The 22,269-nt window shown below is 37.0% G+C and overlaps 1 protein-coding gene across 1 annotated transcript in view; it reads left to right on the top strand.

Moving 5' to 3' along the window:
* SIPA1L2 (signal induced proliferation associated 1 like 2) overlaps positions 1 to 22,269 on the top strand; it is a 193,080-nt gene that overhangs the window by 138,278 nt on the left and 32,533 nt on the right. Inside the window, exons 5-9 of the mRNA XM_083361188.1 lie at positions 1,415 to 1,589; positions 2,600 to 2,703; positions 11,337 to 11,494; positions 12,481 to 13,057; positions 20,442 to 20,716. Of these exons, the coding sequence (XP_083217314.1) occupies positions 1,415 to 1,589; positions 2,600 to 2,703; positions 11,337 to 11,494; positions 12,481 to 13,057; positions 20,442 to 20,716 (1,289 nt within the window). The remainder of the gene's footprint in view (positions 1 to 1,414; positions 1,590 to 2,599; positions 2,704 to 11,336; positions 11,495 to 12,480; positions 13,058 to 20,441; positions 20,717 to 22,269) is intronic.

Genomic DNA, 22,269 nt, shown 5'->3' with positions numbered 1-22,269 from the left:
ATAAGAATGTCAAGAAAATAATTATTTTTTCTACTGATAGTAGTTTATATATGCTTTAAGATCTGATGACTATCAGAACTAAGCACAATGAATTTGATAATACATAAAATTATTCTTAAGTGAGAGGAAATCCCCCCCCCCAATATTCTTCAAATGGCTAGGAAAATAGAAAATAATTATTAGTACAACAAGGAATGTATCAAATAGTAGGAATTTAACTAGCAAATAAATGAAAAAATACACTTTAATTGTCATACATTTTTAGAGTCATTATATTCTTTGAAGTTTTCAGTAATAGCATCTTTTACATAAAGCGTATTCTATTCGTATATTACTTTATTTACAAATGGTGGCTCAGTGGGTTAGGACGCTGAGCTTGTCGATCAGAAGGTCGGCAGTTTGGTGGGTCGAATCCCGAGTGCCGCGTAACAGAGTGAGCGCCTGTTACTCGTCCCAGCTTCTGCCAACCTAGCAGTTCGAAAGCACGTAAAAATGCAAGTAGAAAAATAGGGACCACTACGGTGGGAAGGTAACAGCGTTCCGTGCGCCTTTGGCGTCTAGTCATGCCGGCCACATGACCACGGAGACGTCCTCGGACAAGCGCTGGCTCTTCGGCTTTGAAACGGAGATGAGCACCGGCCCCTAGAGTCGGAAACAACTAGCACGCATGTGCAGGGGAACCTTTACCTTTACCTACAATAAACACATTGCATGTTCATTTAACCAGATGATCTTATATCAGTTTAATAGGTTGCATTCTGGTAAAAGTAAGTTATTTCATTGGCAGATCTATTCCATTACCACATTTCATTTCCATACCAACTAAGAGTATTGTCCCAGGCATCTACAGCTTTCCTTTATTTGATGTACAAATTAGTTGTGTATTACTGCAATTTTTTTCTCTAGGCATAGACATATTTCCTGGCAAAAAACCCTCCCCACATACTTTTCTTAAGGAATGAGGATCTTTGTTTATAAAATAATCCACAGATCATCATTATGCTAGGACTAGAGAGAAGAATCTTTCATTTGGTTTCAATGAAAACTGGAAAGCTCAAATAACTAATCTTTTCTATGCACGTTCATAATGAAAATTCTGGATAATATGATATTGCTGTAAGAAGAGAAATGTAAAAATTCTGATGAACAACTTGTATTGTAAATGGAAAAGCCTTTCAAAGTTAATTTGCAACATTGGGCTTGCTGCGGTCATCCAAAAAGGATAAAATGCTGCGATTATCCAGTACTTCATGGTTTAGTACTTAAAACGTCGTATTTGCCATTTTAATATTTCAAAATGTTTTACGCACACAAACCATATACAATTTTTTTTAATATGATGAAAAAGTGGATTGGATGGAAGATGGGAAAATACTTACTACTGCCTTTTCTCTCCCCCCCCCCCTAATTTCAGCTAAGTTTTCAGCACAAGATTGGAATCTTATATTGCAAAGCCGGGCAGAGCACTGAGGAAGAGATGTATAACAATGAGACAGCAGGCCCTGCTTTTGAAGAATTCCTTGACCTTCTAGGTCAAAGAGTACGACTCAAAGGTTTCAGTAAATACCGAGCACAATTAGATAATAAAAGTAAGTGGCAATGACAAAATGCAATCAAATGTAAGGATGGTAATGAAAGATTGCATTTTTTTTTTTGCTAGAGTAGTACCTGTAAATTCCGCGGGTTTTTCTTCCTCTCTTCTGCAGAAGAGGCTGTTCATAATGCCCTGCAACCATCCCTTTGGACTTAAATGCTTCCATCTCCCTTTGTGGTCTGTCATTATAGGTGCCGATTGTTTTGTGAGGAGCAACCTTAAATCGTAAAGCAAAAAAGTGGGAAGTAGGAATATTGCTTCTGCTACATAACCGATAGATTTTGTGAGGGGCTGGTGTCTGTGGACATTGTGTCAAAGGGTTTGTATTTAATTAAGAGCAGGTTATTTTTACCGGAGGGGGTGCAGTGGCTCAGAGGTTAAATACACTGAGCTTGTCAGCTGGAAATCTGACAGCCTGAGTTTGAGGCCCAAGCACCACGCAATGGGTGAGCTCCTGTTTCCTTGCCTCAGTTCCTGCCCACCTAGCAGTTCTAAAGCATGCAAATGCAAGTAGATAAATAGGGGCACTGTGGTGGGAAGATAGCAGGCTCCGTGCACCTTTGGCATGTAACCATGCTGAACACATGACCCCAAAAATGTCTTCAGACAACGCTGGCTCCCTTGGCCAAGAAACGGAAATGAGCACCTTGCCCTAGAGTCGGATATGACTGGACAGGAAAATCTTTACCTTCTTTTATTTTTACCTGCCAGCGGTGACTAGTTAGCAGTGACTACCGGTATATACCAGTTAGGTTATATCAGGGGTCTCCAAATTTGGCAACTTTGCAACTTGTGGACTTCTATTTCCAGAATTCCTCAGACAGCGTGACTAGCTGAGGAATTCTGGAAGTTGAAGTCCACAAGTCGTAAAGTTGCCAGAGTTGGAGACCCTTGGGTTATATGGAATGAAAAAGGTTTAGCATGGGAAAGAACATTTACTTGAAGAAAATGCACTAAAGTGCACTTTAATGTCTATATTTATTCATTTTTGGAATTTCTTTTCAGCTGATTCAACCGGAACTCATTCTCTTTATACGACATATAAAGATTATGAAATAATGTTTCATGTTTCAACTATGCTTCCATATATGCCCAGTAATAGGCAACAGGTATGTCTGATTTGCAATCTTGTACAAATATTTGGCTAAGTAGCAGCAACAAAAAAAGTTAGCTTGTATTTTTTTTCCTGTCCAATTGTGTGCTATGAACAAATTACAAAAATTGTGATTCATTTAAGTTATTGTAATTTAAATATTCTAAATAATTGTGATATTTCTTTATATTAAAAAAGATCAGGCAAAAACAAAAGAATTAAAAGGGGAGAGATTTTTCTATTGCACAGTATTCCCAGTATTCAGTGATATAAATAGTTATAGAAAATATATTTTTTCTAAAACAAAACTAGCCATCTATTTTATAGTATAGTATGTCATGCATTTGATTCATTTTTTTAATATATTTTGTTATACAGTTTGACATGAATTGCTTACTAAACTATTTGTACCTTATACAATTGGAAGCATATTATGCAGAAAATGTAATGTCTGAAAATGTTTATTTCTAAGTGTTTTTTTAATATTGTAAAACATTAAGGGTGGCTAAAAATAACGTATTTGGAAGTTTATAGAATTTGGGTGGTGTTGCAGTCCTGATTTATTGAAGGGTTTTTTTGCCATTGACTCTAAAGAATTCAGATTAATAATTTTGTAATGTTGCAATTGTCTGTATTGGTCTTATAGTGGGTTGAATTCAAAGCTCTGCAAGTGCTTTGGGATTATCAGGAATATTTTATATACAAAGTGATTGGAGCTTTAAAAATATCTTTCAAAAATAATGTTATTGGGGATAATGTTATCTTTTAAAAATGTTATCGGGGATTATAAATTTAAAACTAGTGAATAAGGTATTCACAAATGAGATTACTGTTTAAAATATATTATGATATGTGCAGTTTGGAGAAGAAATGGTCATAATTCTACATACCTATAGAAATAATTATGACTCTTACACATGTATTCCAGGTTATCTGGAAGAATTGCAAATCCTAGTCTTTTGTTGATGAGTGGATTGGAGGAAGTGTTAAAAGTAATTTTAACTATGATAAATTTATTAGAATATGCAATTGTGCCTGTAGAATATTTGTTGTTATTTGAGAAGAATAGTATTCAGCAAAAGTATGTAGGTATTTTAAGAATAAAAGGAATAGCTTTGTAAACATGTAGTCTGGTATATAAGAAAAACTGTAATGAAAAATTCCTCTTTGAAATGAGAGAGAGAGAGAGAGAGAGAGAGAGAGAGAGAGAGAGAGAGAGAGAGAGAGAGAGAGATTTTTTGGAGAAAAAGGGAATGGGAAAGATTAGGAAAAGTCATAACATACACACAAGAAATCTGTATTTTATTCTGAGTAAGAAAGTAACTGCGCTTGTATGTGATTCAGCTTTACCTTTGAGTGTTGGTGTGTCTGTGTAAACTGACAAGCATGGAACTGGAATGACCAGCAGGCAAGGAAGGAGACCCTACACACTATAGTAATTTTTGTCCTATTTTGCTCAGTTTTATTTTATTTTATTTTATTTTATTTTATTATTTTATGTATTTCCTCGTTTATTTATTAAATTTATATGCTAGTCACCCCATTCTGCAAAGCGACTCTGCAAAGTAGTATCAGGAGTTTTAACGAAATTTCCTGCAAATTGACAAGAGTCCCGAATCTCTTTACATCATTTCTTTCCCAGCATTCTATTGGATTAGAAATATATTTTTAAAAACCAATAAAACTATCTAATTATATTGTAAATCATTGGACTGAGAAGTGTCCAAAGCATACACAGAATGTAATGTAGAAGGGACGGTCTGAAAGAGGACTTGTGAGCTTTCAGTTTAATTTTTTTCCTTCCAAAACTAAAAGGAAGACTCAGGGAAATCTACAGCTTTGCTCAACCAAAAGGTATGCTCTGTTTTTAATGTTAGAGATCAGTGTTAAGGCTATCCTTTTGCTAAGGCTAAGGACTATAAGCTCTCTTATATGATGGTATTCAATGGTATCGAAAGGTTGATGGTATTCAACCTTTCATTCGCTCCAATAAATATTCTGACAAAGATTATGGGTACCATTAAGGTAGGAAGAAAATACCAATTTTTTTCTGAAAAGGACACACATATTCATTTTGGTTTTGTACTTACATGCTACAGTAAATGCTTAGTTACTGCTCATCAATAATTCCTCATCTAATTGAAGAGAGATATCAAGTAAGAAGTTGCAAGCATTAGTCCTGAATGCTCCATTCTTTAGTATTTCATGGATGAACAGGTGGGAATAATGATATCAGGTTTTTATGTAACAAAAATTGGATAGAGAGATAAAACTTAGAAAAGAAATGTGAAATTTTAGATTTTAAGATAACTTTAAATTATCTTGAAGTAGCATAATGAAATTTAACAAATATAAGTGCAGAGCTTCCTTAGGAAACAAAAAATAAAATGCATAGACATAGACTGAGCATTTCTGAGCTAATAAAAGATCTTGAAATAGAGATGAATATGAGCCAGGAGTATAATATGACTGTAAAAAGGCAAACTATATTTGATCTAAGACTATAAATTGAATAAGTGAACAAACATAGCAAATTCAATTTTAGATATAACAATAGAGGAACAATTTCCAAATCATGGCTATGCACCATGAGTATTATGCCCAGTTCTGGACACTACATTTTAAGAACAATCCAGAGAAATTAGAACAGTTTCAGAGAATGGCAATAAAATATAATTAGGAGACTAGAAAATAAGTCAGTGAAGAAAGTTTGAAGTTGGCTATGTTTATCCTTGAAAAAAAAGGAGACTGAGGGAGATATGTAAACATTATTTAAACAGTTGAAAGAATATCACATAGAATAGGCTTGCTTTGTTGTATTCTCCTCCATTTTAGAGCTGGCAGCCTGTTATTACTGTGCACCCGAAAATGGATCTATGCTGTTTGCAACATCTAAAGGGCTGAAATTCAGGGTTACTCTTGATGATATGGGCAACAGATAAATTTAATAAAGAAATACAAAAATACCTTGATTGAATTTTGATTCTGCCCAACACTATCTGCAAATTGTTTTCTTTTTTTCTTTTCCTTAACTGATTGAACACTTTAAATGAATTATATGTGTGTGTTTCTTGGATGTCATCTCGTGTTCATCAGGGTTTGTGCAGTGCTGGATAGGTGACTTGAAGAACTTGTGCTGTGAAAGGGCATTAGCTGTGGGAACTGTAAATTACCTAAGAACATGATGTGAGGAGAGGAACCAATGGCCAAAAAGGAAGCGGATTCTGACCAAAAGGGGGTCAGGATAGTCATTGAAAGGTGATCAGGGACTGGATGGAAGGGGGCAGTACAACAAGAGATCCAAGTTTGCTGATCCAGAACAGATCATTTCAAGTTTTCTGTCCCATTCACATCAACATATCTCTACATTTTCTGCATTTGGTGTCTAGAGATAGAATGAGAAGGAAAACACTGCTTCCAGGGTCAAATATTTAAAACTGTGCTCTGATTGTCTAAGCCATGGGTGTCAAGCTCGCCATGTCATGTGATGTGTCGTGATGTATTGTGACTTTTCGCATTGCTGGAGGTTGGGTGGGTGCGGCATCTGTATGATGCAACCGGACCGCGTGCCGGCAGTTTGACACACCTAATTTAAGCTATAAGTGGGCCATGAAATGCAGGCAGTGGCACAAGGACATGTCCTCTGGAAATGGTTAGTTAGCTGTTCTCAGATTTGGATTTTAAATAGGTTTTGTTTCCAATTGTAGGCAGCGGCAAGAAAAAGCTCTATTTTATGTTGAATGTTGTTTATTACAGCTTTGTTGAATCTGAAACTGTGGGCAATAACCTTTAGCCTACCTATGTTTACATCTTCCAGACTTATATTATATCTGTCACTGAAATTGTGGTATTCCTTAGCTACTCATATCATTGTTCTTTTTTTCCCTCGTGGTTTTTCTTCCTTCCCTTTATTTTATTTCCAAACGTTCCTTGATTCCTTCACAGAGAAATTAAATCTTGTTTTAGGTTATCTCCAGCATATTGCAACACTTACTTTCAGAAGCAATCAGTCCCTTTCACAATGTTAGTAAACATTAATTAGTCTTTATAACTTGTACTATCTTCTTAAATTTAACATTCATATCACAGCATATTCCATAAATTCTCTAGAATTAAAACAATGTGGGCATTGTTATTGGACTTGTAAATTCAAGTAATATTGATATCTGAAGATATAAGTGCCTGTAATTGTATTTGAATACTAGGGATACCTCTCCATAAGTTCTGATAAGCATGCTCAGATAACTAGCTCTAGTCAGCCTTAATATATAAAAGTATAATAATATTTACACACCTTGTTGTTATCTAGTTGCAAGAGAAATAGTGTAGAACATGTCCACAGGTAGATTCTAGATATGGTATAATGATAATTCTTTTCCACTGAGGTGCAATTGCAGATATTCTCAAAGAATAACCTACCTGATCTTACCGTATAGAAATTCAGGGCTCGAATTATTTTATCCCATCCCTTGTTCAGGTGTGATTAATCAAAATATATTATCCATACTTTTTTCTTTATTTTATTTAAAAATGAATTAAATCAATCTGATGCTTCAGTATCTTTGATTAATACAGTGTTTGGGATATATCTACTATGATCAGGTCTGACTGAAAAATATGACATTATTGTATCTTGTTATAATTGTAACTTAACATGAAATTTTACAGCTATTGCATTGCAATGACTATTCACTTCTGTCTTTAAACTGAATGAAGAAAGGTGGTTTATCCTTTACTATGTAGCTCTGGTGTTTTACTTTAATTCCATACAACAAAATCAGCACAGAATCAATCTACTTGATTGGAGTGGTTTGTTAGTTCAGAAAATAGTCAATCAGTTAGACAATTAACTTTATTGCTTTATCTGGGACAAGCTAGCCCAGTTTATAAAATATAGATAGCTTATTTGGATATGTATATATGTGCATATGAATTAAGGATCAATGCCTCTTGGGCAGTTTAACAAATAGAAAGAAATTAATAAATATTACAATTAAATGTTAATGAAGCATGGTGAGAAGGATACTGAGCCATAGAAGAATGGCAAAGTCCTATAGTAGATTACTTTAGATCCATCAGAAATGCATTGGGTACTTTTTTTAACATTCTCTTAACAGGATGTACCTTAATGACAGGGTGAATTTTCATATTAATAATTAATGTTTATATATCATTGAATTTATATTTAGGGAGATCATGCAAGTTAAAATATACTCTTCGTTCCTTACTTGAAAAATTCTACAGTAATATGCATATTGTGATTGAGGGAAAAGAGGGATGGAAACCTCCTGTTGATAGTGGTTACCTTCTTTGGAAGTAATGACACATGATCTATGTGCTATATTGTATATTGGGTTTTTTTAACAGTGATTACATAGATTAAGTTGGAAGGAAAGATAAATCAATAAAAAGTGACCAATGTGTGGAAAGAAAAAAAATCAAAGTTAAAAAAATGAAGTGAAATGTTTGTATGCCTCTGTGTCTGTGTCTATAAACACACACACACACACACACACTTTATTTTTTCTTACATTTACTTGTACATTTGGACTCAGGTCTGTTTTCCTGATTTGTTTCACTTGGTGATAATCGTAGCTGTGTTGATTTATACATCAGTTGATTTATACATGTAGTATCTTGGAACTCATTCATTTTTAAGAGTTTGAGAATTTCATTCCCATTTTATTTTAATAATTTATTTATTTGTATATCACCTTTATTATTTTTACAAATAACTCAAAGTCGCAAACATATCTAACACATCTTCTTCCTATTTTCCCCACAACGACAATCCTGTGAGGTGTGTTGAGCTGATAGAGGGTGACTAGACCAAAATAATTACATTTGAAGGTATTGGGAACAAATGTGTATCATGCCAGTTAAATGGAAATATACAGTAGGGCTGTGCAAAAAATGTCTGTAAACGTGGGGCACCACAGTTGACACTATTCGCACTAACAGAGTGTAAATTTCAAGAGCATGACTCAAACAGAATTATGGCATTAGTCCAGAGATCTTTCAGCTAAGGCTGAGCACATCTTTGCCTTTCCAAACAAAAATGTAGCACGAGAAGACATATTCCATGAACATATCAGTATAAATGGGTGCTGTCTGCAATTGAGTACATTCTGATGGATTGACTGATTATGTGTCATCAAGTTGGTGTCCAGTCTTAACAAACACATGGATTTTTTACAGGACAATCTGTCCCCAGTCTGGTCTTTCAGGTCTTCCAGTAGTGCACACATTGCTGCTGTAATTGAATTCATTCAGTTTGCTTCTGGTTATCTTTCCTTTCTCTTTTCCCAGAATTATAGACTTCTCCAGGGAGCTGGTTCTTTGCCTAATGTACCCAAAGTATGATAATTTGAGTCTGGTCATTCTCAAGAGAAATTCTGAGTTGATTAGTTATAGGATTTATTTGCTTTGTTTGCCATCCATGGTATTCTCAGTAATCATCTCTAATACTAAAGTTCAAAGATGTCAAGACTCTTATCTATCTTGCTTCTTCAAAGTTCAATTTTTATTACCTTAGAATAACACATGAAAAATCATTATCTGCACAGTCCTGATCTTTCAGGTTTACACATATCCAGCAGCTGAGTATTTTTTCCCCCCAATACTTTCATTGCTCCTGTATCAAGTACTAGTCTGTGGTGTGTTTTTTGATTGCCAGATCCTGTCGATATTCATTCCTAAAAGGCAGAATCTGCCCATCATTTCACTATCTTCATTATCAATTTTAAGGCTGGTTGAATCTTATAAATAGGAATTTGTTTATATTTTCCTTGAAGTGGGTTGGGAGTTGGGAGAATTTCTTTTCTCTCAGGAGTTAGGATGGGGCTAATTTGGCACAAAAACTTGGTCAACTTTTTATAAAAATAGGTTTAAACTGGGGGAAAACACTTTTTTTTTTGCTACATAGTGAAAATAATGCATGTGAAAGTTGTATGAGTTTTTCTGTTTTTTTTTTCCTAACAGTGATTTATCAGTATAATATTTCATATACCAATATGAAATTCATAGGTTTTATTCCTTGGCTAGTAGCAACATCTGACTGTCAATTGTTCTTCACTTTGGGAAGATAAACTGGCACTAATTTAGTTCACTAAAGATAATCCAGTCTATTGTTAGATTTAACAATTTACACTCCATTAAAATGAGGTGTGTGTGTGCATTTATAAAATGAATTATAGCTACAGTAAAACTGTTATTCTGTTGCTTTTCATTCAGCAAACTTTGGTTGCAAACAGATGAGGTTTTGGTTTGGACTTCTCATAAACTTTTTGCATTATTTCTGAAACAATCTGGACAATTGCAATAATTCATATCATTTGTATCTACTTGGATAATTGGCATATTTACAGAAAGATTTAATATTAAATCACTACATTGTTTGCATAAGGGTAGAAAAAACGACAATACCACAATTATGCAAATGACACAAATGGATTCAAATGCCCTAGTTCTGTATTTAATAGTCATTCAGAATTAAGTGGACACCCTTTTTCTCCAAATGGTCCATTAAACTTTAGTTGGTTATTTATGATGTCATGACAAAACTTCCATTAATCTTAATAAAGCTTGATTATGTTCTAAAGCCATCGTTAAGCTTTCTCACTATCTTCTCATTTGAAAAGCATAATTAAGTTGCCATTTAACTGAAACAGGTTAAATATAGTTCAGTGGCCTAACTGATTATTATACCAAATAAATACAGGGAAAAAGAAATCTTGCAATAATTCTAATTAATTTTGAAACCCAGGCACCTGATTACATGGTTTTCTACAGTAGTTCCTTTCTCTAAAATCTGTGCCTTTAAAATAGTGCAAGAAGTAGCTTTTGGTTTGATGCTGTGGAGCGCTCTTGTGAAAATGCCTTTAAAGAAGAAAATAGGTTCATGTCTACAGAATTCCTAGAATTTGATATTTCTAATAGTTTTTTGCTTCTAAATAATTGCAGAATGGTTGGTCCTATCAGCTTTTAAATTTTGTGTAAAGAAAACCTTGCTAAAGAAACAACTACCATTTTGTACTTTGGATATGAAAGATTAAGAAATATGGAGTCCTTGGTGCTCTCTGAGCTTGGTTATTTTCCTGCAGACGTTTCATTACCAAATTAGGTAACATCATCAGTGCTAAAAAAAACCAAAACCCTAGGTAACATGATCAGTGCCTTTTCTTTTTAAAGCACTGACGTTACCTAGTTTGATTAATGAAGCATCTGCAAGAAAACAACCAAGCTTGGGGAGCAGTAAGGACTCCATAGCTCAACCCTGAGTTACAAATATTCTCTTCAAAGATTAAGAAATTACATTTCGGGAATAAAGTAGAACAAAATAACAGGGATCAATAAATGTGGCTTTATATTTCATGTTGCGTACTTGAATATAATTAACAATTCCCTTTCCTCAAAAGCTTATTATATTTCAAATATATATAAGAGATGGATTATTAAATATACTTGGAAGTGATTAGTATATCATTATTGATTCATCTCCTCCACGTGCAATAATACATTTATTATGATCTATATGACTTCATTTTCTTATGTGACTTCCAATTTTTTACATTAACACTTTTTTCCCAATAAGTAAAAGAGTCGAATTTTCATAATTAATTATTTTCTTTTTCCCCCCTTCCCATCTAGCTTCTAAGGAAAAGGCATATAGGAAATGACATTGTTACTATTGTCTTTCAAGAGCCTGGAGCACTTCCTTTTACTCCAAAAAATATCCGTTCTCATTTTCAGCATGTCTTTGTCATTGTCAAAGTCCATAATCCATGCACTGAAAAAGTGTGTTATAGGTGAGTACACATGTGTGAAGCAATAGATTTTGCTTCTTGAAGTCCATTAAGTCCTGAATTTTAGCATTTTCCTCTGTCATCTACAAAGCTTAATTATTCGCAAAACTTAGAAAATCAATATTTAGTCACTATAATTAGCTGAGTCTGTAATGAATTTTCCTTAGAGAAGCAGTTTCTATTCACAGAAGCAAAGGAAGTGATTCTTTTCCCCTGCAGCCTCCCACATTAGACCACCCCACCCCCACCCCACCCCGACTTTCTAGGGATATCTGAAGGCTGCAAGAGTGAGAAAACCAAAAGTATGTCTTATATATAAGCAGACGTATGCTTGTGTTCTATCCCAGCTTGCTCATAGCACTATCAATAGCTCTTAGATCAGCGGTCCCAGGCTATGGCCCACGAGTTGAGCTGTGCACGTGCACGCCGGCCCACACCTTGCATGGCCCAGTTCCCTTCTCCCCTGGCTGGGCTACCAAGCCACAAAGGTTGGGGACTGCTGACTTAGAATATATACTGCTTCATAGCCCTCTATAGGTAGTTTACAGAGTCAGCATATTGCCCCCAACAATCTGGGTCCTCACTTAACCAACCTGTAACTCCTGGTGGTAGGCAAAGTTAGACTGCAATACATTCTAACCACTGCACCACTACAGCTCCTAGTTGCATGGCTAGAGAACGGCATCTGTAGTTGAGGTAGAAGTTTCATGTCTTTGCACTGAATCTCTTCCAATCATTAAAGCTTTACCAGCACTCATATTGTGATGCGTTGGTGCAATGGTTGAGGACTAATTGGCTAATAAAGCATATATTAAAATGTGACAGCAAAATGCCTTAATTAGAATGAGTTCTTCAATCTCTACTGCTGCTGCTGCTTAGTCATCAAATATCTATTGAGTATAAAAATCATTATGGAAAAATAATTTTTCATTTGTACAGAATCATGACGTGAACAGTAATACTTCTTCAGTCTCTCTTTACTTTTTTAGTGTTGGAGTTTCAAGATCAAAAGATGTTCCACCTTTTGGACCGCCAATTCCTAAAGGAGTAACTTTCCCTAAGTCAGCAGTTTTCCGGGACTTCCTTTTGGCCAAAGTTATTAATGCAGAAAATGCAGCCCATAAATCAGAAAAATTTCGAGCCATGGCAACCAGAACACGTCAAGAGTACTTGAAAGATCTAGCAGAAAATTTTGTTACTACTGCTACAATAGAAACTTCGGTCAAGTTTAGCCTCATTTCACTAGGTGCAAAAAAAAGAGAAAGAGTTAAGGCAAGAAAGGATGCTCATTTATTCAGTGTTGGAGCAGTAATATGGAATGTGATAGCGCGAGACTTTGGACAGTCTCTTGATATTGAATGCCTGCTTGGTATCTCAAATGAGTTTATTGTCTTGATTGAAAAGGAGTCAAAAAATGTTGTGTTCAACTGCTCCTGCAGAGATGTTATTGGCTGGACTTCTGGGTTAATGAGCATAAAAATCTTTTACGAAAGAGGAGAATGCATTCTTCTGTCTGCATTTGATAACTGTGCCGATGACATCCGAGAAATAGTTCAAAGGCTAGAAGTAAGTATATGTGTTGATGCTTTTATTCGTCAAAAATTATTGATATTTTTAAGAAGATTAAAGATGAATAAAGTTAAATGACACTATTATGTACATGCTTCAGTAAAAAAATCTGATAGCGCTCTGCCTCTCAGCAGGGAAGCTATAGAGAGGAATCAGCACATGTTTATTCACCTCTCAACATGCTTATTGGATCACAGTGCCTATTTAAACAGATGCATGTTGTATTTGTACATGAGAGAGAGAGAGAGAGAGAGAGAGAGAGAGAGAGAGAGAGAGAGAACAAGCACCAATGTTGTATTGTAAATTAAGACTGAGGATTACGATTGCAGAGATTTTTAAAACTTCCTTTAGCACTGATGGTAGCTGGATGACTTTGGCCCAGGCACATTCCTTCAGCCCTAGTCTGGGAAATATGTACATAGAATTAACATGTGAATTTTTATATTTCATAAATCTGTAGAAACGTATGAAACAACTTCAAATAAATTTGACCAGCTTGCTGCTGACAGATGATACCTATCGGCAATGCACTGCTGCAACTTTGATGCAGATTGCAATTCCAAAGTTGTATTCTAAGTTTTCATCAGATGAATTATTTGCATTCTTAATCAGCAATGATTACTCAGAAGGCACTTTAGCAATCCTGTAGATTTCAGCCACAACTGTGATAATAATAGGACGTCTAGAATATATGAATTAAGATTCCAATTCCTTAATTGCATACTTAGTTTCAGTGCAGTTACACCCAACTCTTGTCAAAACATCTGCTAATGAAACAAAAGTTCCTATTGTTTAACAATATCTTAATGACCGCGCTTAATGACCATTTGTTTGGAGACCATTTGAACTTACAAGAGAACTGAACAAATGATACGTATGACCGATTCTCAAAGTTTTGGCTGTCACAGTTTTCTTACAGTCACATAATTGCAACCCAGGAGCTCAGCAAGCACTTTTTCCAATTATGATATTGCAGTATTGCAAGGTCTGGCAACCACTGTTGTCAGCCTACACTGCTGACTTCTGATAATGGGGAAACCGGCAGGAGCCAGTTGACATGCTTGCATATGATACGTGATTCATTTAACAATGGCAAGCAGAAGAATTGGAACTGCGTTTGCTAACAGCAAAGTCACATGACATTGTGTGTTACGACTATGTCACTTAATGTTGGAAATTCCACTCCCAATTGCCATTGTTAAGTGAGGACTGCCTGTAAAAAGAAATTAATTTATTTTAAAGCAAGCTTCTACTGTTTCCTGAAAATTATTTGGAAATTAAAGTAAATAATGTCATGCTTAGACATTTCAAAAGAAGCAGATTGCTGCTTAAGAAACTCAGATGGTTCCTCCAGAGACCCTGACAACTATGACATTTCAGTTAAAGCAACAATGTCAGGATCAAATAGCCCAAGAAACAAGTGCTTCAATTGACTTAATAACCCAAGAGCATTTTATGTTAAAGACAGCTACATCCTGACAGGTTCATCCAAAGCAAAAGATCCAATTTACCCCAACGCCTATTTAAGAGCTATTGTTAATTATGATTATCCTCTAATGAGTTAAAAGATTAAAGCCAAGCAGTGATTCAATATGTTTCCAATAGTTCTTGCAACGTTAAGTTCTGTTATGCTAAGGCAGTATATCCCATGTAAAACAAATGATAATAAACTAATCTAGAAATGGTAAGGATTGTTTTTAGTGCATTGTGTTCCATGTAAAGCTGCAAGTGGTATATCAGGTAAAACTGTGCAAAAGTCCTACTTGCCACAGTCTAACCGTAACCCTAATCCACTCAGATAAGACTAGGAGAACCATAACATTGCTTCCGGCTCTCAGCCCTCACAGATGTTTTGTGGTTGATGGTATTAAAACATCCAGGAAGACGAGAATGGTCATACTCCTGCCATCCAAATCCTATCCCAGATCGTACATGAGGAAGCTCAGTACAGTTTCTGTCTGATTCGCAGATCCAAATCCAAATTGGCACAGATCCAGATAATTCCAGAGTCCTCTGTAACCCTACCACTTTTTCAATAATCCAATAACCTCAAGGTTAGAGATACGACAATAGTAGACCACTTTTTTTGGAGCCAGGCTTGGCCCCTTGAGGTGTGGGCAGACCAGTGCCTCTTTAAGGGTCTCTGGCACCTTATCAAAGTGTTGACCCTACAACGCAGATATGGGCTGCTCCTCCCTGGCTGCTTTTATTAGCCTGGTGGGACAGGGATCCAATCCACAAGTTAAATATTTATTTATTTAACAAATTTATATAGCTGCCTACTTTATGAGAAGTGACTCTGGGTGGCATACAATAATTTATGAACTTTGTTCACAAGACTGTGGGGGGACTGCAACGACCAGAACATTGAAGACCAATCTCAAGTCTCTTCATTCAGTGCCACTGTAATTTCAAAAGGTCTCTACAAAATGTCATAACATAACTCAAGGACTACCTTTGTTTTCATCCATGTTTCCTAGTTGATTCCTTCTTCCACTCTGTCTTCACTTTCAGTACTTCTAAGTTCATGCCAGCTCCTTAGCTGATTCAACTTCTCCTCCTTGTAAAAGAATGTGTGAAAAATTCTACTCTTGGTTATTTCTCAGATTCAGGCTATCATCCACAAGTTCAGTTCATATGTCTGGATGGTCATATAATAGAATAGCAGACTGTATGTACTATTGTCTTCTCCATTTTGGTTCTTACATATATTATTACACATTCAGGTAGCTGTATCACTAAATGCATGGAAGAAGTGTTTAATATTCCAAGAGTACAATATTATTTTAAGACACTGGGATTAACACAAAATGAAAAGAGTTGATTGTCTTCAAATGGAAAACTTACTTCTCTAGACAAAATATGCAGTGGATCTTGTGGTTGAGGCTATTTTTGCTCTTTTTCCTTTCCCCTTCTATTCCAAAGTATAGCATCACAAATACAGTGGTTCCTCAATTAAGGATTGTTTTGGAAATATGAGCAATATGGAGGGAAACATGCTAGGGCTTCAACTGCTGCCATTCATAAACTCTGTTTATGCAACATGCTTAACCAGGTTGGATTTAGCAGCTCTATTTACATGACAAGCTTAGTTAATTTAATCTGTGTTTATATTCTTGTTTGAATCCAATTTGTTGAGGTTTTTTTTAAAAGTTCCTTATTGTGTGAATCCAGCAAATGTAAGTTTATTCTAGCCTAGCCCTTTGTAAAGATGCTTTTTGTTATAAATAAGAAAGCATAAGGCAGGAAAATTTCCAATCACTTTGTTGAAGACCTCACTTGGTACCATGAGATAATAAATTGTATTTTAATCTCAGACTTTTTAAAAAAAAATATCTTAAATTCGAATACTCCGTGACACTATCCTATCCTTTCCCTCAGGTTATACTTCTTTCACTTTGGATAGTTATGTGGCTGGTTGTGGAATTAAGGTACATAAACAGAGACAGAATTTACAGATTTCATAGGGATAACTTTACAGTTAACCAAAAAAAACAAACCACCCACCTAATCACATAAAAGTAGTAAAACAAGTTCAGCAGGGTTTTGCAAATGATTACTTAGTTACTGAAGTAAAAAGAGAACAAACTGAGAATGCATCTGGCAAAGGCAAGTTTTCCTTCCCACCTCGCTGGTATTGTCTATAAATTATTTTTCAAGCCAACTTCTTTTAGTTCATTTTCTTTGTATTTCCTAATAATCATTCTATTCAAATCAAAGCTGAATTCTCGGTGAATTTCTTCCTCCCAAGGATGGCAGAGCAGGCTACAGAGATTTCCTTCCAACTGGCGTTTTCCCTGTCCGCCGAGCATGCTTTCCCCCCTGACCTCTGGATAATGTCAGAAAGATTCCTTCTTTCTACCTCACTCCTTATTATTCCTTCCAAACCTTCTGCCGATCAGTCTTTGGTAATTTGTCAGTTTCCTTTATTTTCCTTCTTCTCCAGTTCTAGGTTTCCAGTGAGATCCTAACCAAACCATTTCATTTTTTAAAAAATTCCATTTATATCCCGCCCTTCTCCGAAGACTCAGGGCAGCTTACAAGCTTAGCAGTAGCCTTCATTCTATGTATATGCCTGCTTATTAGGGCTTTCACACACACACACCCCAGCGGCATTATTACAAAGTCAGCTTAATTGCCCCCAACAATCTGGGTCCTCATTTTACCTACCTCGGAAGGATGGAAGGCTGAGTCAACCTTGAGCCTGGTGGGACTCGAACCTGCACTAATTGCAGGCAGCTGGTGTTACTTAAGGAGGCATTAGCCCACTGCTCCACCAAGGCTCCTTAAAAGTTCATTATCCATGCAGACTTCTTCTGAGAATACTTTTCATTCGTTGAAACTGATACTTTGTGCATATAAACCAGTTTCCAAACATTTCAGTGATTAGGTTTGATGCATTGCAATAATTCTACTATTTTCACATCAAAACATTGTAATCCAGAGATTGCTTTATCAAGGCTAAACAAGGCAAAGATTACTGCAACTCGATTATCTGATGGGGATAGGCAAAATAATAGTGGGGTGGTGTCGTTTTTTTTATTAGACTTATATACCGCCCTTCTCCCGTAGGACTCAGCGCGGTTCACAAGGTTTTTTTAAAAAACAATACAAGTTACAAAAATTAAAAACAATTAAAATGATTACACTAACCTTGAACTAAAAACCCCAATTACAACTAAAATGCAATTAAAACCCCAGTTAATATTCTCAGTCCAGGCCAGAAAGCTCGAAGAGCCAGGTCTTCAGGTCCCGGTGTAATGAGCGAATGTCAGGGGCAGTCCTAAGCTCTACAGGCAGCTGATTCCAAAGGGCCGGCTCACCCACAGAGAAGGCCCTCCCCCTGGGTATTGTCCTCCGGCAATCTTTTACCGGCGGTACCCTGAGAAGACCCTCCCTGTGGGAGCGCACAGGACGAAGGGAGCTTGATGCCGGCAGCAGGTGTTCCCTCAGATATCCCGGACCCAAGCCATTTAGGGCTTTATAGGTCATCACCAGCACCTTGAATCTCACCCGGAGGGCAACCGGAAGCCAATGCAGCTCGCGGAATAGAGGTGTTACATGGGAGTATCGGGAAACCCCCATCACAACCCGCGCGGCTACATTCTGCACCAGCTGGAGCCTCCAAGTGGTCCTCAAGGGCAGCCCCATGTAGAGAGCGTTGTAGTAGTCCAATCGGGAGGTCACGAGTGCATGAGTGACTGTGCGCAGGGCATCTCGGTCCAGGTAGGGCCGCAACTGGCGTACCAGGCGAACCTGGGCAAAGGCCCCCCTGGTCACGGCTCCTATATGGTCTTCAAAACTGAGCCGCGAATCCAGGAGGATGCCCAAGTTGCGAGCCCTATCGATGGGGGGTAACACCTCACCCCCCATCATTAAAGATGGAATGGACTGGTTAGTCCGAGATGCCGGTATGCACAGCCACTCAGTCTTGGCAGGATTGAGATGCCTGTTTCTCCCCATCCAGACCTGGACCGCCTCCAGGCAGCAGGACATCACAGCGAGGGCATCACTGGTTTGGTTCGGGGTAGAGAAAAAAAGTTGGGTATCATCAGCGTACTGATAATACCCCACCCCGAAACCACGAATGAGCTCACCCAGTGGCTTCATATAGATGTTGAACAGGAGGGGAGAGAGAACCTACCTCTGAGGAACTCCACAAATGAGAGGCCTCGGGGCGGACCTCTGCCCTCCCGTCAACACCGATTGTGAGCGGCCCAGGAGATAGGAGGAGAACCACTGCAAGATAGTGCCTCCCACTCCCAACCCCCTGAGACGCCCCAATAGGATACCATGGTCGATGGTATCAAAAGCCGCTGAGAGATCTAATAGAACTAGGACAGAGGAGCAACCCCTGTCCCGAGCCCGCCAGAGATCATTCACCAGCGCAACCAATGCCGTCTCCGTGCTGTGCCCGGGCCTGAAACCCAATTGGTACGGGTCCAGATAATCAGTTTCCTCCAGGAACAGAGAAAGCTGATGCGCCACCACACTCTCAACAACCTTCGCCAGGAAGCGAAGGTTGGAGACAGGACGAAAGTGGTTTAAAATCGCTGGGTCCAGGGCAGGCTTCTTGAGAAGGGGCCTTTTGTGGCCATTTTTCCGGTGGAAGATCTAGGGAGAAGAGTTCATAGGGACTATCTGTCATATTTTTTTGAAAACTTTAATTCCGTAATACAGAGTTTCCTATCCTTGACAACTTTTAAGATGAGTGGAGTTCACCTCTCAGAATCTACGAAGTAGATGGGTAGTTTTCCAAATTTGATAAATAAATAAAAATTGGGAGTTGAAGCCCACACATCTTAAAATCTGTTTTATATATCAAACTTAGAAAATGTCCAACTCCATGCTCTGTATTGCTCAGGTTGAGAAACATTGCCACGTTTCACTGTCATGATGTATGGGGTTATTTCTCTCCAGTGATTGGAAATAAAGCATTGGAAGGTGTTGGTGAAAGTGGAATTTATATAGGTGAAGGGCAGGTTTTTTACATATTTCCTTTAAACTTCAGAAAATTATAGATAGGTTTTAAAAACCATTTAAAGGAAAATGAGATGGCTTTTTAAAAAATCAATATGCGATTTGCTAATGGTTGATCATTCTAATTATAGAAATCATTTTAATGCTTTATGACAAAATCTAAGGTGGAATGAAAGATAAGTAAGTAATGTACGTAGATGTTTCAAGAAATGTGACTAATGACTTAGAATGGTGCTGCCCCAATTCTTCCATGTTTCAAATACATGTAACCTAAAAGAATTGTCAGATGTAATTCATCATCATGGAGATTTCTTGCTCTGGCGCTGGGTTCTCTGCTTGCTGGTTTTTCTTTTTCTCAATTGTCCCTTTTTTATTATTTATTTAGTTTAGAAATTTGTGAAGTCCCCCAATTATTAGTTTTGGGAAGATTTGAAAAAAAAGATGATTGAGATATCAACCTTTCTGTGAAACCAAACTAGGAAAAATCCTAATCATAGCAATATTTGAATCAACATTTGTACACTCCAGGAAATATTGGAGATCAAGGAAACCAATTTTTTTTTTACTTTTGGATTTAAATCCTGAATTCCAGAATTGGGGGAAAATATAAATTGTAACTCAGGGCTGTCTGTTTTTGAGTAAAGATTGAAAATCCCATGTTGAAATACAAAGTACGTTTTTCTAAACATCAGGTCTTTTAAACACAAAGGTATCCCACTTCCTGGATAATGATGCTAGAATTACACTTTTAGGCATAGTAGCTCTGCTATAAACCTGGAATATTTATAGCTGTTCTGAAAAATATATATATTCACATTTTATAATGAAAAATGCTACCTTGTTACACGCTAGGTGATATGTAGAGATGTTCTTGTTCTTATCAAATCTGATGGTTCTTTAGATAGTAACCAGAGGATGTGAAACAGCAGAAATGACCTTAAGAAGAAACGGCCTGGGACAGCTTGGATTCCATGTCAACTTTGAAGGGATTGTGGCTGATGTTGAACCTTTTGGTTTTGCGTGGAAAGCAGGCCTACGTCAGGGCAGTCGCCTAGTAGAGATTTGCAAAGTAGCTGTAGCAACACTCACTCATGAACAAATGATTGACCTATTACGCACATCTGTGACGGTCAAAGTGGTGATTATTCAGCCTCATGAAGATGGTTCACCTAGAAGGTAAGACATTAGTGGGCATTATCCTTGAGCTTACAGATGAATTTGCAAGGCTTTCCTTGCTGAGTTGATGAAATTGGATACAGGTAGTCTTCAACTTATGACCACAAGTAAGCCCAAAATTTCGGTTATTAACTGAAACATTTGTTAGCTGAGTTTTGCCCCATTTTACAACCTTTCTTGCCACAGTTGTTAAGTGAATCACTGCAGTTGATCAAAATTAGTAAACCGGTTGTCAAGTGAATCTGGCTTCCCCATTGACTTTGCTTGTCAGAAGGTTTCAAAAGGTGATCATATGACCTTGGGACACAGCAGTGGTCATAAGTATGAACCAGTTTCCAAGCATCTGAATTTGGATCACACAATCATGGGGATCCTACAAAGGTGGTAACTATGAAAAATGGTCATAAGTCACTTTTTTCAGTGCCATTGTAAGATACTTTGAACAGTCAGTAAATGAACCATTGTAAGTCGAGGACTACCTGTATTTTGCCTCTGTAAGAGACTGAATTAGAAATTGTTTGGTTAGAATGTAGTAATCTTCCTTTTTTAAAATTATTTTTATTAGATAATTTTTTGGAGAATAAACAAAGGAAAAATCTTTTTTTTAAAAAAAAAGAATAAAAGCAGGAAAAAGAAAATAAAGGAAAGTGAAAGTAAAGTGAGAATAAAGAAATGAAAAAGAGAAATAGAAAAAGTAGTGACTTTCAGTCTGTCTCTAAAGTTGCATCAGAACTCCCTTTTCTCCCATAATCTATCCTTTTTAATTGTCAAGACCAAAAGTCTGTGGGAACATGGTTTCCATGAATGGTTTCCAGTTGCTAAGAAAAGAATGGAGTGATGTCATATTTTACTCAGTATGTAAAATTATTTAAAAATATAAGACCCATCCACCTGGACCATACAAAGGCTCATATTATCCAACACTTTTTTTCTATTAGTTGTACACTTGGGTGTCTCTGGGAATCACACAAGCTTTATTGGCATTTCTGAAACTAGAGTTCCATTATCATCTCTCACAACCTGGGTGAGGTACCCTGGCAGCCCTCATCCTGCGTTCTGCAGAGCATGATAATGGAGTCACCCTGGACCTGAATCTAAAGATTGGACGTAATCATACAGACCCTAACTAATTATTAACCATTTAGAAACCATTTAAGATAATAGTCGTTACCATAACTTGTGGAAAAATATTTCAGAGAATAGTCATGTACTGTTTGAAGCTACCTGCTTTTGTCTGCTTGAAATCTCCTTTCATTGGATAACCCCAATTTTAATCCTATGTATGTGGGCACAAAATCTGCCTCTCTGTACTCGGTGTAATTGAATTGACCCCTAACTTGCCCTCTTTTCTGAAGTATAAAGCCATGAGCGTTTCTTGCACAGGAAAAGCATTCCAATTGTGAATATCTTTGTTGTTCCTCATTTGTTCAGTCATGGAAATAACACACATGGACACACGGACACACGCACAAATGAAAAGCATATACAACTGTTCTGTACCAGCCAACTACCGGCCCTGCAGATAAGGCAGGGACAACCCCTTTACAAGAAGG

The sequence above is a fragment of the Vipera ursinii genome (assembly GCF_947247035.1).
Source record: "Vipera ursinii genome assembly, chromosome: 1".
NCBI lineage: Eukaryota > Metazoa > Chordata > Lepidosauria > Squamata > Viperidae > Vipera > Vipera ursinii.
This window is presented reverse-complemented; position numbering and strand designations above follow the sequence as displayed.